General features: G+C 42.3%; 1 protein-coding gene and 1 long non-coding RNA gene across 5 annotated transcripts in view; one reads left to right on the top strand and one right to left on the bottom strand.

Annotated features, from left to right (window-relative positions):
- Positions 1-17,827, top strand: part of LOC134534255 (uncharacterized) — a 241,122-nt gene that overhangs the window by 74,513 nt on the left and 148,782 nt on the right. The gene's annotated exons all lie outside the window — the stretch shown is intronic.
- Positions 1-17,827, bottom strand: part of LOC134534253 (thyrotroph embryonic factor) — a 207,966-nt gene that overhangs the window by 121,532 nt on the left and 68,607 nt on the right. For 2 of the 4 annotated variants that reach the window (XM_063372544.1, XM_063372545.1), the window contains exon 1: positions 11,699-12,089. The exons of the other annotated variants lie outside the window; for them this stretch is intronic. In XM_063372544.1, coding sequence (XP_063228614.1) covers positions 11,699-11,852 — 154 coding nt within the window. In that variant the 5' untranslated portion in view covers positions 11,853-12,089. Of the gene's footprint in view, positions 1-11,698; positions 12,090-17,827 lie in introns of those variants that run through there. 4 annotated transcript variants of the gene reach the window in all.

Genomic DNA, 17,827 nt, shown 5'->3' with positions numbered 1-17,827 from the left:
CAGGCGGCAGACTTCTATGGGGATGGCACTATAAAAAGCTGTATGTAAAGTACCATATAAGTAGCTTAATATTGGTAGGAAATATGTAGAAAAGTATGTTAAGGTACATGATTTAATGTAAAAATATAATTGTTAAAAAAGTGTAATTGTATTTTTTTTTTCAAAATGGTGCTCACTGAACAAAAAAAAGCCAGTCATGGGGACTGTCAACAGAAGTGAAAACCTAAAAAATTTTGTTTTTAAATGTGTAATATGACATCATTTCTATGTCAAATGCACGTAAGAAAATGATTTTGGTATTATACAGTACGATGTCGGCATGATATAATTTATCCTTACATAATTTCTTAGTCACAACAGATGTCAGTGGCATGTAAAAATTACGTACCTAGCTATGACTTGACCAGCGATGTCAGACCTAGATCATGTATTCACGTGGTCAAATTAACTTCACTTACTGCTACTACAGCCATGTCGGTGATGCGAACTCACAAGATTTTACCCAAGAGTCCAACACGCACACGGTACAGTCGAGTATATACAATGTATTAGTGTATATATGCGTATACATGTACACAGGCCGCTGCGATTCGCCAGTCGGGCGCAACACGTCACTAGTTTTTACCCTACCAAAAAAATCGCTCAACTAGGCTAAATAAGTTTTCACTTCAAAAAAAAATTACGTTTCGTGTGGAGTGGCTGGTTGCGCGGAGCCGCGAGTGTGCTCGTGTGAGCCGGGCCGCGCGCCGGCTCGTGTAAGCCGGGCCGCGCGACGTCGCGCGCAGACGCCCGCCTGTGCCGGATCGCCTGTTATCGCGCCAGTGCTAATCCCCGCCGCGGCGCGGCGCGGAGGTGGCGTCTCCTCGAGGCGAGGTCGCTGCAGATACACTCGGCGGTGCGGTTCAAGGCGGCAGGGGGAGTCGGCCCTGACCTGCAGCTGTAGTAGAACAAGACATACCAGCACTTGCCCGAGAGACAACCAGAGAACCAGAAGCGGTATGGTCGGGACCGCAATGCGAGGCCTGCTTAATGGCTCCTCCGCCCACCCGGGCACACACGCGGTGCGCAGAGCTTCAGGAAAAAAAAAACAACGCGATTTCAAAACCACTCAAGACATCCGAGCGATGTCTGCTTACGAAAATATTTTAAGAGTTCGCTGAGGGCCGAAAAGTACTTCTCATTTCGTATTAAGTTTTTAAACTGTATTTCTAGAACAGTTATAATGGCTAAAACGCATGTTTTCAGTGTTTTTTTTTTTTTTTTTTAGGCGTAAAACAACCGGTACAGTTTCTTGAAAGCACTTAAGAGGCCACTCCAGTGTTTCAGGGGCATTACGCAACCCGTGTTAACCTCATAAGATTCAATGCTATTTTCATTTTGCTTATAACTAATTAACTAATATAGATTTCGAAATGATGCTTGCTTGATATGTAAGACAACGATGCTCTTATCAAAGCCTCTTTCTTCAAAAAGTGCTTAAATTATGGTTTTATACTAATCTTTACTAATATTCATAAGTGTATTGTCACACCACAAACACACACACATACATTCCATAGTTTTTAAAAATGATTACGCTTAATAATAAAACATATTGCAGTTACTGTAATATTATTATATTAAAGAAAAATGTACTAGATCTGAGCGCAAATGTACTTGACCACTAAAAAAAGTACTAGATCTAGTAGGAAAGTACTAACTGTGGACACCCTGGGCGCGCCTAGTGGTTAGCAGCTGCCCGTCCTTCCGTCTTGTCGGCCGACGAGGCCGTGATTAGCGCCAGCTCATTGGCGCGCGCTCAGGGGGGCGGGACTCGACGCACCGGAGTCCCAGCTTTGAATATATATATATATATACACACTGTATAGAAGTCGCCAGCCCAGGTTAAAACTTCTAATACGGTTTTGAGGTAGTTGGTTAATTCACCGCCGCAATCGCCACCATCCCTAAGGCATCGACTTGTGGTGGTCCCTAGCGGACAAGTGTCGAACTCTTCAAACACCCCCTTCCCCTTCCCGTTGAACGACCTCGAGCTGCAGTGAATGATGGATGGGGTGGTGCGGGGGAATGACAGCGGGCGACAGTGCTGCTCTCTAACGCGTAAATAACAACTAAGACGATACAGGACGTTACGGCAGCGCACTGCAGCGGTGAAGTTCCCAAGCTGCTCATCATACGCTTCTGAAAAACGTAGAGTAAAGCTGGGTTTACGATTGATATCCTTAAGAATTATAACTTAACATCGAGCACACGATTAAGTCAAAACTACATTTTCCAGTTTATGATTGACATAGAAGTCGTTAATTCTAACCAATCAAAACACAAAACACATGGTCGGCCATTGTTCGAAACGGAGAAGCAGGTTTGAAATAGGTTATTGATAAATGGGATATCTATTTTTGGAAATGGATGATGATTACAAATTACAAATATACGAATTCTAACCCTAAATACTGCCTCGCTCGATCCAATAATAAGACATAAACTTCCGGTTGAAAGGTTCCGGTTTGTTGTGATTGGTCGCTTCCCTTAAGTCTTAACGAAAAATATAAAATATAACCATTTCTGTTAAGTCTTAAGTCATCATATGGTTCGCACAAGACCCGTCAAAATTCACACACGACAATCATAAACCATTCCACTAGTTTACATAGAGTCATATGGTAAGTACACGACTAAGTCTTAAGTTTTAATTCTTAATTTTCAATCGTAAACCCACCTTAAATCCTATCCACTCGCGACTTCTATTCAGTATATATATATATATATATATATATATATATATATATATATATATATATATATATATATATATTCAAAGGTCCCAGCGAGCTGCGCCGCTTCCACCTGAACATACCAGCTTTAAACCCGCGGATAGAGTCCCCCTGAAGCACACGGAACACCTAGCCACGTTGTTCCAATAAATTATTGGCTCACGGGTGTTTCCCCCCCCCCCTCATTACTAACGAGCAAAGTTGGCTAATTTAAACCACAATGGTTTAAAACAAGGGGTTTCTTCATTAAAAAAATTTTTTTTAATAGAATATCTTAACTTATTAATGAAAAATCTATTTCCACCCCAGTAACAACAAAAGTTTGATCATTAATGTTTCTCATGATTACACGAACAAAAAAAAAGTATATACTAAATTCAGATCTTGTTTAAATCATCTGAATAAATTGTAATGTATACCCAGCTAAATATTTCTTATAAAATTAAAAAAATATTAAATTAGTATTTCCTATTCAGTAGGAAATCTCCGACTGTATTCTGTGGGAAACAACCATTCCATGTAGAATCCTCCTTCTGTGGGGAAACACCCTTTCTGTGGTGAAGTCCCAGTCATAATGTGCAAACTTGCTGAACTTCAGTTGTTTGATGTTTTAACTTTGCTGGTTCAGCATGAGTGGCAGAAAGCGGCATTTTTTATGGCTTTCATTTAAACATGCTGAGAACCCAAATAACTAATATAATAAAAAAAAGGCCGGTTTAAACCTAAAAAAAAAAAAAAACCTGTTTGAAACAATTTTTTTTTTCCCTTACCGACGAGCCTTTGATGACCAATTTTTGAAGATGATCATATTCATTTCAACACTTTGGCTGACCGTGACAAGAATTGTGACTTGTGACCGCAGCCGGGACTCGAACCCAGGCACCCTCGCACCTGCCGAGCTCCACGCGCTGGACCCAGCCAAATGCATTGGCGTTTGTGAACACAATATTGTAACACCCACACTGCACCGTGGCTGGGTCTTTGGCTCTTAATTTCCGACGAGTAACAGGCGATTTGCCTAAAGGCGGTTTGCCTAAACGAATTCGTTACGGCGATTTGCCTAAAGTCAAAATCAAAATCGTGTTAGTAATAACATATTTAAGTTTGTGACGACCCTTTACGTTTCGTGCGATCGACGCACAAGGCGTGGAAAGCATGTAAGAAGCAGGCCTAACAGAGGTGTTCAGGTGTCCGAGAACTGGCTCATACAGATTGCTGTATTCGGCAGCCAAGTTTCACTGCTTGTTCCGAAATGCCTTTGGGTCTTCTTGATATTTTCAGGGTCGCCTTTTATCGCCAGAGTGATTTCCCGGGACGCAAAACCGAGACCAAGATTTTGTGAATGGAGGGGTCCAGTATGATCATTATAATTTTTATAAGTATTATAGCTTTTTTATTCATGACTAGATTATAGGCTATTTGCCTAAAGGCGATTTGCCTAATCGCGTTTTCCCTAACGGCGTTATGCCTAACGGCGTTTTGCCTAACTCCTATTTGGCCAACGGCGTTTTGCTAAACGGGGTTTTGCCTCAAATTAGGCAAAACGCCTTTAGTCAAAACGACACATGCCCTTTCTGAGTCCGCCAGAGTAGATCTGGAAGGACGGGTTGGGGAGAGGTCAGGACCGCAGTGGGTGGAATTGGTTTCGGATTTTCCGTAGTCTGCGGAGTCACGAGACAGACTAAAAAAAAAAAAAACAAGTCAATTCATTTCCTTGACGCGGATCGACCTTTCACAGCTTCTGTCCCTGTCTTCTCTCTCTCTCTCTCTCTCTCTCTCTCGCATCGAACCGGAGACATAAACTGTGCTCGATCCGAGTGCAGTAATTCCTGAGGCTATCGGGGTATACTCTTTGATGACTCTCTACACTCGTTGATAACTATCATTCTACTATACAAGTCGATACTGCGCGCTTCTCGGTAGGCTGCAACTATCATTGCTCAAGCTCTCTTTAAATCACGACTCTCTCTTCACACCACCAGCTGTAAGTCTTAACGGTATTACTTCATGAAACTCTAACACTGACTGACAGACAACTCACAGCTTAAACCGGGTCCAGAAGCATGACATTTTTCATAGGAGTTCCTTATAGCGTCGGAAAGCACCGAGAAAGGATTTTTGAAAATGCATAGCCTAAGGCGGTTAAATAGGGGATAAAAGTTTGGGAAATCCCATCAGGGACACGGTTATTATGTCTTATGTGTGTATATATGTGTGTGTGTGCATGTATAGATATAGTTTTATCAAAACCATTTCTTTGTGGCAGCAAAATTTTGCTGTCACTAATAAGCAACTTCGGGATCTCTACAGAATAATTTTGCTGTCAGCACAAAATATTTGTAGCACCCCCAAAACAGCGTGGTATATTGAAAAGTTTAATTTATTTTCTGGTGAGATTCTGAAGCATATGTTGTGCTGATGTCGTGCTTTTCACAGTTTTTTTTTTAAATTTATTATGATCTGTAAAACAGGGCTCAAACTATACCTCCAATACGCCACCGAACCAGATCATTATTTAATATTTAAGTGAAACGTTCTAGTACTCGCAAACTTTTTTTAAGTCGCGTAGGAAATTTACCATAATAATAAAAATGTTAACAAAACTTTTTTTTTTGCTTATTGACTATCAAAGTGCCATCTTTAATGCATTGGTGACCTACCCATAAGGACACATAAATCGAATGAACATTTTAAAAGGCACAAGTTAAAATTCAATGACACTAACTACACAATGACATAATTATAATTAATTTAAGAAAACTTTGTTTATAATGGCGGAAGCTTCAGATACTGAAGGAGTTTAATGACGGAACAATTGCCAGAAATAAGACATGGAAATATTTAAAAGGACAGCACTGTTTACTTGCCTCCTCCCTTCCTCATTATTTCATTTATTTCGCCAAATCAAGGGTAAGTAATGGATAATAATCCCACACGAACTCAACATCAACAAAACTGTATTGAAATAATGCCTTCAGTGAGTCGTGGGCTCGTTCCTCGGACCTGCACTCAAAATGGTGCACTTTGCTCCACCAAGCAGTTTTCCATCCCAGCTGCAGGCGAAATTTGGGCCCGTTCCAAAATTTCACACATTCCCATTAGCCTAATTTTCAAGATTTATGTTATTATTGAAATTGGTGTCAAGGTGTTGGCTAGCACCTCGAACCACAGTAAAAAAAAAAAAAAAAGGTTGTATGAATAAGAAAACAGAAAAAAAAAACCATGATTCATTTACATACAAACCAACCTGTAAAGAGTTAATTTTTTTTAAAAAATAGGTATATAAACTGGCTTTAAAGATAAATATCTTGTAAACATCACGCTTATATGAGAAGAAATATTAATTTAAATAATGTAGTTCGTAGGCCAGAGTCAATATTTTTTTTCTTCCTTTTTTTTTTTTTTGAGTTAAGGCCTAGTCCGTGGACATTATGGTGTTCCCAACGTTTCGGCAGGACTTGTTTCAGCCATCTGCAAGACAGGGCCTTAGCCAGGATTTTGCGGAGGAAGGGGTGCAGTATAACCATCATATCATTGTTTTATGAACAAGTTTTCTTTATAATTTTAATTGGAAAAAAAAGAACAGATTGTCACGATTACATCAAATCTCTGGGAAGAAGATTTTTAGAGCACCAATCTTTACAATTAGAAATTTAAGTAATATTTTGTTTGAGAAAAGAAAATTGAACATTTAGTATTTCGGCTTTAATTAAATTGTATAATTAAATTGAATACACAAATAAACATGTCAAGTTTGTATGAAAGACATGCTTGTGCAAAACCGGATTTAAATTTAGACTATTTTGAAACACAACTCCTGTTGTTTCTGTGTACGAGGCATTTCGTGCTGATGGGGAGGAAATACATCATTGCAGCCAAATAAGTGTTACAACGATCCTTCTGAAATAATCTCTCTGTAAACGTAAACAGCTAAGTTGCTGTAATGTGCTTATTACATCTTCGCTTGTTAGTTTTTGAATCCTGGAAGAGAGGGGGTCCCGACCTCACCTCGGCTTTGTCTCCGTGCAAGATCGACACAAGTCAAGGCCCAGAGTTCTGCCACATCGCTATGCCTTCAGCTGTCAATCGCACTTGAAGATGACAGCAACAAGGCATGCCGAAACGTCGGACACCCCAGCAATTATACACACACACGTAGTTTCAACCCAGAAGCCACTAATGTAACACACGGAATTAATGTCACAAAAATAAGCCAAAGATACGAATGCTGGAAGAAGTCAGTACAATTATTACTTAATGAATGGGCTTGACCACGTTCTCTGTGAATTTTGATTACCCTTTGAAGTTTGTTTTGGTATTTTTGAATTTTCATGCAATTTTACAGTTTTCGGTGTTTGCTTAAATCCTTTTGTGTTGTACCCCCCAAAGGAAGAAAGGGGCGGAGGTTACAACAGCTGGTATGGCACACATAAATAATGTTGAAAGATTATAAGTAGCGACAAAACTTACACAACTTATACTGAGCCAAAACAAACCTTCCTTAGAATTATTACAAATTTCACAGTCTTTGAATCTTAACAAAAAAAAATTATGCTTAAACTACACTTTGGATAGATACGTAAAAAGACTTGCGCCGAGTGGAATTACCGATCCAAAAAAAGGAACACAGAGTAACATGTGCATAGGGGCGCGCCCACGCGCTTCAGAAGAACGGGTGTTCATGATGCCGAGACCACGCCACAGTGTCGCGTCTACAGCCACCGGGTGCTCCAAATTACGTGCACCCGAAATACTTTGAGATGCCTGGTCCAAAACTGTTACCAAGGACAGAAGTGTTCATCGACAAGCTAAAAGTTCCTGAACTGATTCGACCGCACATCACAGACAAAACGGTTATCAATTGATTTAATGAGTGTACCTCGAAAATACTAATGACACGCTGATGATAAGACAACGAGTCTACGATAACCCGTAAAAAAAAGAAATTAAATCATTTGCAATCCAGTAACATGCGAGCAAAACACTTTCATCTTCCGGGAAGAAGTCAGCCAATGAATACAAACCTTTCAGTAATTTTAGGGCTTAAATTTATTTTACAGTCGAGGCACTACCGCTTCTTCTGAGAAGAATCCTCAAGTAATATTTTACCTGGTTGTACATCATTCGGCCACTCCACTACATCAAATGGTTATCACTGGCGTAAGATCTTACTCTAGAGTTGAATAAATCACAATTTTTTTTTACGTTCCAACCAGTAAGAAACAACCCGGCAGAGGCGAAAGTTTAGTTAATCATTGTTCAAACGAACACTTTTAAGAAACCTGGCTCGAGATCTACTTTCACTTCGGTGGTGAAGTTCTTCCGCAGCATGACGATATTTACTCCCACCGCACCCACATGTTGACACTTTGAATCGATCTGGGCTTGCTTGATCTCGTATTCAACGAGGACACAACCGACGGATTAAGAGTTAAAACAGCGAGAATGGTGGGGGGGGGGGGGGAAACGGGTAAAGCGGCACACGGTAACGTCCGACATGTTTTTTTTTTTCACATCCGAAACAATCCGGATTCCACCCAGATTTTTGAATTTTCACAGCCAAAGAGCCAACAAACCCCAGCATTTATTTAATGAATAAATTTTTTGACAGACAATTTTAGTTTTGATAATTTCAGTGCCGGTGACAAAGAGTTGTGGCTCACTTAAACTATTTAAAATGTACACAAACTGCCTGCGCGGGACTCGAACCCAGGACTCCACCCACCGAGAGCGCTCCTAGGTGGTCACAGCTCAGACACAGCGGCCTCTAGCGCGAGCAAGAAGGCGTTTAGACAAGGGCCTATACTTTTATAAACTGGTTCGCAAAACTTAGCACTGGGCGCGCGCGTTTTTTTCCACAATATAGAAACGTGTAGTGTTCCTCCTCCACCCTTTTTCCATTTAAATGAGGTTCATTATTAGAGGAAACACATCATGAGAAAGGGCCCTATCAGGTCGCGTTACTTTTTGATGTGTAAACATCTAAGCTCTCGGCAGGTATACGGGCATTTGGTAGGAGTAGATAATTTCGTGAGTAGATAATTTCGTGAGTAGATAATTTCGTGAATGGAACGGAAGTCGATAGGAACGGAAATGTTGCCATCTATGGAAGTCTCCGAAATCTGGTAAATATGGCGGACCGGCGAGATTTATCAGTGTTTAATGCTTTCTTATAGTAAAAAATAAGTAATGCTAACTTAAAAAAAATACGCATTACAATTTTGACAATCCTTGGTTACCATTGGTCGTCATACTGTAGTCACAAAATAAATTGTTAGCCTACATATATTCGATGGCAAGTTGAATAAAATTACTTCGTGTTGTAATGTTAACGGTTAAATCTTAAATGCTAAAACAGAGTAATAAGTTTAAGTTATGTTTGTAGGAAGTATGTGTTTTTCAATGTTTCAGGTAAATTTTGCTTTAATGCATCTAATGGACTGTAACTTTAAGTTCGAAAAGTACTTCAAACATAGCGCCGTTTTCGTATGCTATAGAGAAACAATAAAATGTTAAATAGTTTTCACGCCACGTCTGTTCCAACACGATTTTTTCTGGCTAATAAATTATACTATTTTTAAAGTTGCGATTATATCTTGTTATGGCTATTCAAGTTTACAAGATTTAATCCATGATCATTTCTCTACCATAAAGTTTACTTTGGCACACCCATGCACACAGTAGGTATATCCCCGATGTTCGCGAAAGTTAATACGTAAGGGTGAATTCTGCTACATGTGGGTCCGCCATCTTGATGTCTTCGGCTCGTGGCTAAACCAGTTTATGCATGCATGCGCATTGGACTTTCAACCTATTAAATTATCGTTGGGTAGTGAGCGTTTATTTAATTGCACTTCTGGTACATACTAACATTTTTCGTATATTTATCACGCTCTGCATTTATTTAAAGAATTATACGTTACATTTCGTGTCAGAGTTTCGTATTATAAGTTTATTTGCAACATTAGAACACGCGAATTTTCTCATTACCGAGGTTAGATGTTCACACATCACTGGCGAGTATTGAAAGATTCGCTCACAATTTTTTTTTCTCTCTCTCTCTCTCGCGATACATAAAAGTTTCTTGTAATGGGTGACTGTAATGAAGTGAGAAACTATGGACACGCTCCAATACACAGCATTCGCCAATCTCGTCCTCACATTGAAGGACACATGCTGTGAAATCCCCTATGTCCATAATTCCTCGTCGAATTCCGACTTTTTTTATCACACGTAAATGACTATCGATACGTCACACACACGATTCGAGGGGAAAGTATCGGAACATGCTGATTCCCACGCTGCTGCATTCGTTGGACGACCTGCCCAGAACAAGCGGTCAGTGAATGGTGGCCGACTTCCAAAATGTGTTCAGGACCGTGGTAGGTAATTTATACCTTGGTCGCGTCGGGCTCGCCTGACTGGGGCTACATTGCACACTAAAGGCCCGGTGGCGAGGTAGCACTAATAAGGGCGCTAGCGGCATGCCCCCGAAGCGTCCCCTCACCCCTATGCAATGTGACGTGCAGTGTTGTCGACATTCTGAGCGCTACTCTAGGACTTTAGAGCTAGGCGATCCTGTAGGTTTACTGCGAGTGGCATGCGACAGAAGTCTGCTTGGGCACCTAGTCTAATTTTCTTTTCTAACAACCACTTAAATCACGCACGTGAATACAATCCAGGAAGTATTTTCGTAAACTTGCGTACATACAGGCCCGTGTGCCGTGTTACATTTGATATCATTCGGCACCACATGCGACATGTGTTCGATAATTACGCCTTAAATAGGTATCTGGGTACCAGGTACCCGGGTAGTAGGTTATCAGTATGCCATATCGTGGTCGAAGTAGAGGAGTTAAATCAAGTAACTAGGAAGCCTTATTATATTGGAAGGGTCCAGTAAGTGTTGATTATCGGCGTAAATCTGAAAGCTGCGGAAAATTTGCACGACTTAACTAATGAAGTAAAGCTCCTTTGGTGTGAACATAGTTTTTTTTTTTTTGTAATTTTACGAAGAAATTCGTCTGAAATTAGTAGCCAAAACGTTTTATTGTGCATATACAAATATAACAGGGTAAATGATAAAATATGGCGAGTTTTGAAGTCGCCCACATTACAGGCAACGTTTTACACTTCATGGCACCACTACGTAAAAAGAGTATTTTGGCAACTAGGTTTCCGATCGAATGCCCTTGTAAAACGCACGAACTGTTTCTTCCTTTATGGTAGAGAAATTATCTTGGATTAAATCTTGTAAACTTGAATAGCCATACCAAGATATAATAGCAACTTTAAAAATACGTATAATTTATTAGCCAGAAAAAATCGTGTTGGGAACAAACGTGGCGTGAAAAACTATTCAACATTTCATTGTTTCTCTATAGCATGCAGAAGCGGCGCTATGTTTTAAGTATTTTTCGAACTTGAATTTGCAGTCCAATAGATGCATTTAAGCAAAATTAATTCACCTGAAACATTTTTAAAACTCACATACTTCCTACAAACAAAACTTAAAACTTACCACGCTGTTTTAACCTTTAAGTTTTAACCGTTAGCATTACAGCACGAAGTGATTTTATTCAACTTGCCATCGAATATATGTACGACGCAGGGGCGCAACAACTAAATTTCCAAAAGAGGGGCAATATACCTTTTTATAAAGAATCATCGATCCCCCCTATTGAAGCGGGGGGTCCGGGGGTCCTCCCCCGGGAAAATTTGTATTTCAAGGATGGAAATTGGTGCTATTTAAGCAGTTTTATTATCAAAAAAATTGATTACACAGCACTTTCTTTGCCCCCGTTTGCCCCCACTTCATGGTTTCAGAGGGGGGGGGGGGAAATACCCTTCCCCCCCCCCCCCCCCTTGTTGTTGCGCCCCTGTGTACGAGGGGTCGAGAGGGGACTAGATGGAGGCGGCTTTACCGTTGATGTGGCTGAGGTGGTGTTGCCGCCACAGCTGCTGGTACTGCGACCAGCGCGAGGAGGCGCTGTCGTCGGCTACCAGCGTCTGCAGCTGGTGGTGGGTGAGCGGGTGGCTCGGCGCAGCCACAGCCACGTGGTGCTGGTGGTAGTCCATCCCCCCCGCGTCTCCCCCTCCACAACGCGCGAGGGAGACCACCGCGCGAACAAAACCAAAACCCCGGAAAGATCCGGGATAATACGAAAAAAAAAAAAAATTCACATAAAAAATCGTGTTCAAGATGATTCCCCGCGCCGCATGCCGTCAGGATAACTCCATGCCTCGCCGACGGAAACCCTCCCCGTAGAGCGGCGAACCGAGCACTGCGGCGGCACGAGGCACACTGGCGGCCGGACCTGCGCGGGGGAACCCAGTGCGCATGCGCGGAGGGGAAAGGGAGGGGGAACCCGGGCGCCGGGTGGGGGGTCGCGGAGGAGAAGCAGCACGAGGAGGGGGGGTCCTCCTCGCGATTACGAGGCTCTTCTTGTTTGTAAATACGCCGCCACGCGCGAACACGTGGGTCAGTTCGTCACGCCCCGCTGGCAGAAACGCAGCGAAGATGCACAGAAGCTGAACAGAGTAACGCACGGGAGAAGCCACAAATTTGGAATTTCATTTTTTTTTTTCCGGAGCGAAGTATATTTTAAGTGTGACTTCAAAGGCAAAACTCCATTTATATATTTTTTGGTGGCGGTTATATACCCCGATATCCTACCCTAAGCAGTCGGAACATTGTAATGTGAACCCATTTAAAACCCACGGGTAACAAAAAAAAATTCGTGGAGCTATGCAGGGGAAAAAAATTTCTGTAACATATGCCAATTAAAACTTTCAATTCACATTAAACCATCGCACAAAAACATGGAACCGTCTTTTTAATTTTCTCATGTACTTTTTAAGTTGCGTTTATTTCTTGTTATGGCCATTGAAGTGTACACACTGTATTCCAGGAGTTTCGCTATCATACAGTTTCATTTGGCACACCAACACGCTTGGTAAGTACCTAAGTGATCACAAAAGTGACTATATACGAGTCAATGGCGCATGCGCGTTCGCATGTGCGGAATTTGGGCGACAGATTGGCAACGCATAGGCCACCAAAATCCGTTCCCTATAAATAAGGGACCGGCCGTGTCATGTCGTGCACTGGGAATACGGTCACGTTATAGGTGTAGCATATCCAACCCCTAAACCCTTAGTTTCGTGTCTTGGAATACTGGCCTAAATGTACATTATATATTGGACATATACGGCACTGCTGACGAGCACAAAAGGCTGAGAACGGCGAGACAGTTTCAACAGGAATATTAAGTAGATTTAAAAAAAATGCGATACACAGGCGAACCCACTTGTAGTATTACACTGCAACATTTTGGTCGTTAGTTTCCAAAAGATTTACTTGTAAAACATACTTTTCTTTTTTCTTTTTTAACGATTCACTCAGCGCACAGAAAATGCTCGCTTACGGTAAATAGGCCTGCCTATGTTTTGTAACCTAAGAGTCCGAAATAAATAAATATATATATATATGCATATATATGTATATATGTGTATATATAGTTTAGCGTTAAAGGTTCTATCTCAACCACTTCCAATACTGAAATAGCTTGGCTTCTCGGTTGTAGTCGTGTCCATGGCAAATAATTCACCAACGTTTCGGTCGACATTGCAGTCGCCATTATCAGGGAGCAGTTACCTACTGAGGGTAGGTAGGTAACTGCTCCCTGATGATGGCGACTGCAATGTCGATATATATCATCTAAAAAAATATTTGTAATGTGGCCTTGTGGCCGTGCGCTTAGCATCGTTAACTTCCAATCCAAAGGTTGACGGTTCGAATCCCGACCGCTGCGAAATTATTTTCTGTACTTGTAAAAATAAATACGGCGCGCGCGACACTTCAAAAGTAATAAATATATTTGAATTAATGAATGCAAATAAAAGTAAATTTATTAATTAAATTGTAGATTTAATTTCACTCCTTCTTTGTATCTATACTAAATAGTGATAATTCAATAAAAATGATTCAATTTTATTCATTAAAGTATGCAGTGGTAAATTTTATCATACAAAAGATATAAAGATAAAAAAAAATTTCTTCCTCAAAGAATATAATATTTTTAATGCCTAAATGGTTTGGTTGCAAAAACCTATTACGGCTCAGTCTCAAGCCGAATATGATTTTTTTTTTCTTCTGGATCAATCATTTCATCAATGTTTTTTTATGACGTTGTCACGTTAAACTGTCGTACGTAAACCGACTTTACAGACAATCAATTTTTTTTTTTTTCAGTTCTTGTTTGCTTGTAGAGTGACGACGCGATGGACGTGTGGACGGCGACACGGGACACAGACTTCACGCGGCGAGAAGACGGCCAAGTGCAGCTGTGCGTCACAGCGCCGCACCTCCAAGGTCGCCGCCTTGTGTGCGCCGCGGACCGCTGTTTAGCACATCAATGGCCGCTGTTTGTCGCGCTTTTCGCGTGCCCCTCGCGCCTCCACTCGCGCGGCGACTGTCGGTCCTCCGTGCGCGACGGCCAGCCGCGACGCCGAGTCGGGCGTGCCGTCACGTGCTCCGAGTCACGTGTCTGCCTCACCGCCGCCATCTTCTTCCTCGCAAAATATCGCGCGGAAATGGTGCTTGGGCACACCCGACTGACGATGGTTGGCATGAATTGAGCCGCTTGCAGAGTCAGGTGAGTCAAGTCCGAGAAAAAAAAAAAACTCGGCAGGTTAATCAAATTCGAAGAATACTCCACTTCGTCTCAAGTCACCACTGTGCAAGCCGGCCTTTAGTTTCTCCATCGTTAAACATAGTCACTTCCATGAGACACAGCCGTTCAAAACTGTTTCCACAATGCAAACGCTACATAACACCCGAGCATCGCTGCTGCCGCCATCTGTGTCTTCGACAAGTAACTTGTTACCTAAAATATACTACACATCTTCGGTGAAGTACACAAAGGAAGTTCACGAGTGTAACGAACACGAGGAAAGAAAAAACCTGCAAAAGGTCTCACAGTTGTCTACCTCTCACCCATTGAGCGCCCCACTCCTGAAGGCTGTAGTTATCTTTTTTTTGTTAAGCTCTGATCCCGACTTACTTTACAGGCCGCAAAATTGATATACAAATCAGAAAAAGTTTCCAGTCCCCTCGAAAAATTTCCTCGTTGATGATAGCATTTTCACTATCTCTCGTTCTTCTCTCTGTTCCTCTCTTTCATATCACCCACCACTAACTTCGCCGTGCGGCGTTTTCCTGCGCATGCCAATCACACTACACACGCGGCTCAGAAATTCTCTTCAAGGACGGAATGCGTGCGGCATCGAAGTTCCCCGATCGCCGGGGGAAATCAAAGCTTATCGGCGGTTCCCTAACTCGCACGAGGAAGGGTGGTGATTAAGGGACCGGTTGGAAACGACGACAACCGCCGCGCCGATCGCGCGGCTAATGAAGAATTAAAAGCCTCTCCGCGGTGCCGGCACGTGTGCCCCCCCCCCCCCCCCCCCCCGGGCCCACACCAAGGGGAGGACACCGCCTTAAAAGGAACCCGCCCGCCTGAACGGGCCGAACCGTGTCAACTTGCAGCGCGCGTCCCGAGCCGTCTTACAGGAATCCTGATAACCTCCACGACACGTGTCGCTACAGACTCGAGGACAGGGGCGTCCAAACTTCACTTCACAGCTGAACGTCTTTACAAGGAATCAGTGCGGAAGTTGAACGGTAGTCGAACTAGACTCAGGGGGCGTAGCCAGGGGGTGGCCTCCCTCCCAGGATTCAAAAGAAGGATTTAAAAAAAAAATGGGTTGTCTGTAAAGTCGGTTTAAGGACGATAGTTTAACGTGACAACGTCATGACAAAACATTGATGAAATGATTGCATACTTTTATGAATAAAATTGAATCATTTTTTATTGAATTATCACTATTTTGTACGGATACAAAGAAGGAGTGAAATGAAATCTACAATTTAATTGATAAATTTACTTTTATTTGCACTCATTAATTCAAATATGTTTATTACTTTAACGAAGAGATTATTTTAACTATAACTTTTATACATGTTTGCTATTTAACTTCTTCCAATATCTGTTATTCTGTTAAGGATAGGACGATGATAGGAAAAGTAGGAAACGAACGGGAGTGTTTCAAGTTTAATGTGCCTCGAAAAAGTCAAATCATGGTTGTTCCAATCGAGTGGAAGAGAGATAGATGCGGCGCAAGCGTACAATGAGCGTAACGGGACACAGTGTAACGGGATAAAGTGCGTTATGGGACACTTTTTCGTGCGCGCAGCCGGCGTTCATCGATTTATTAGACGTCAAGTCAAAAACTTCACTCACATATTAATAATCTGCCATATTTATTCTGCGATATTCTCTCATCGCACAAGAAGACACCTAATGAATTAGCTACACTCAACACATTCATTTAGTTCACATTTTACTAAAGATGACATCGTAAACTTGTTCCCGTCAAACGTTCATGCCTAATGACGTCAGCGCACGATGCAGAATGTCGGCCGGAAGTAGAATGACCGTGGCAGAACTCACACATCCGAGCCCTTGGCTTGTGTTCCGGTACCCCTAACCTGTGCACACGGTGCGCACGAATACAGCTACGGAACACTGCCCGTGCACACCAGACGTTCCACGCCACTGACACAACCAAGGCTTCAGTCCCGTGAAGGAAGGGGCGGTTTGGCGGGGAGGGGAAGTTTTGTTTGAAGACACGCATTTCACACCACACGCACGGACATAGTGCGTGTTGTTCACACACAACGGACAAGCAATAACATACACAAATACATTTTTTGAGCGATGTTTGCAAATGCAATTTACTACGTTGGACAAAAAAAAACGTTTCGTGACGTGTTTTTAAACCTACTTTTAACAACAACAAAAACTACTTATTTGCTTCTGGGTTGGCGTCTCGGCTGTGTAAATGAAGATGTGGCCCACGTTACCGCCATTCCTTCAGTAAATCGTCCTCGGAAGATTACAGTCGCAGGGCGTGCCGAAACGTCGGGGATGTAACCTCAACTCCGAAAGCCAAGAATTAACGGAAGACTCTGATAACGAACGCCTACGACCCAGATTTACAAAAGGATAGTTAAAAAAAGCAAACTTTATTTTAAAAAAAGAAGTCCTGTTTAAACCACTGTTCAAGGGCATATTCAGCTAACAAAGGGGGAATAAAAAAAGATGAGGGATTTTTTTGAAATCATCCTCCATGGTGGCATACAAGTGCGTGTAACTCAGTAAACGTGGTAGAAGTGAAACTTCTTTGGCAATTCAAACCTCGAATCGTAAGTATATAGTACGGTTAAAACGGCAGAGAGAGAGAGAGAGAGAGAGAGAGAGAGAGAGAGAGAGAGAGAGAGAGAGAGAGAGAGAGAGAGAGAGAGAGAAAAGACAATTTTCTAAATAAATATTATTCGGTTTTGAAATACACCACAAAGTGTTACTGTTTCATATAAAACAATTCTGCCATTCGGAACCCGCCAAATCTCTGAACGAAATTTGAACATTCATAACAGGTGGCGTCTCAACAGCGCTCTCTACGCTGCTGGTTGAACAAGGAGGAACGCGAGCCGCGCCGGTAGCAAATATAAAAATTCAATGCATTCACAGCTGGATGACTGCATTGGATACCAACGTACCTATATCTATTTTCTGAAAAAACGTCCAGTATACACCACTGTTCATAAAGAGCTGGGGGAGGGGGTTGCAAGGGAGGGGAAGTTCTGAAATCATCCTCCACGGAGGCATACGATATATTTTATTTTAAATAATGAAGTTTTTGCTCCTAGGGCTTCTGAGTTATATTCTAATACGTGCTGAAAGGGAAGTCACAGAAGGAGAAAGGGGTGGGGTGGGGGGTCCACCTGAGGAGGCGGGTTATGGTAATGGCCAGCCAACGGCGGGGACGCTGGTCGGTGACATCGTGCCGGCTGACCTCCGCTCACGTGACAGTCCATTCCTCAGCGGACAGTCCATCCCTCAAGTCCCGCGGTCCGCCGTCGACGTGCGTATCTTCGGCCACATCGCAGCGAGAAGCCTGAGATGTCCATCAAGTTCCGTCCCTGCCCG

The sequence above is a fragment of the Bacillus rossius genome, chromosome 7 (assembly GCF_032445375.1).
Source record: "Bacillus rossius redtenbacheri isolate Brsri chromosome 7, Brsri_v3, whole genome shotgun sequence".
NCBI classification, from domain to species: Eukaryota; Metazoa; Arthropoda; class Insecta; order Phasmatodea; family Bacillidae; genus Bacillus; species Bacillus rossius.
The sequence above is the reverse complement of the archived record's forward strand: the minus strand, read 5'-3'. Positions and strand labels throughout refer to the sequence as shown.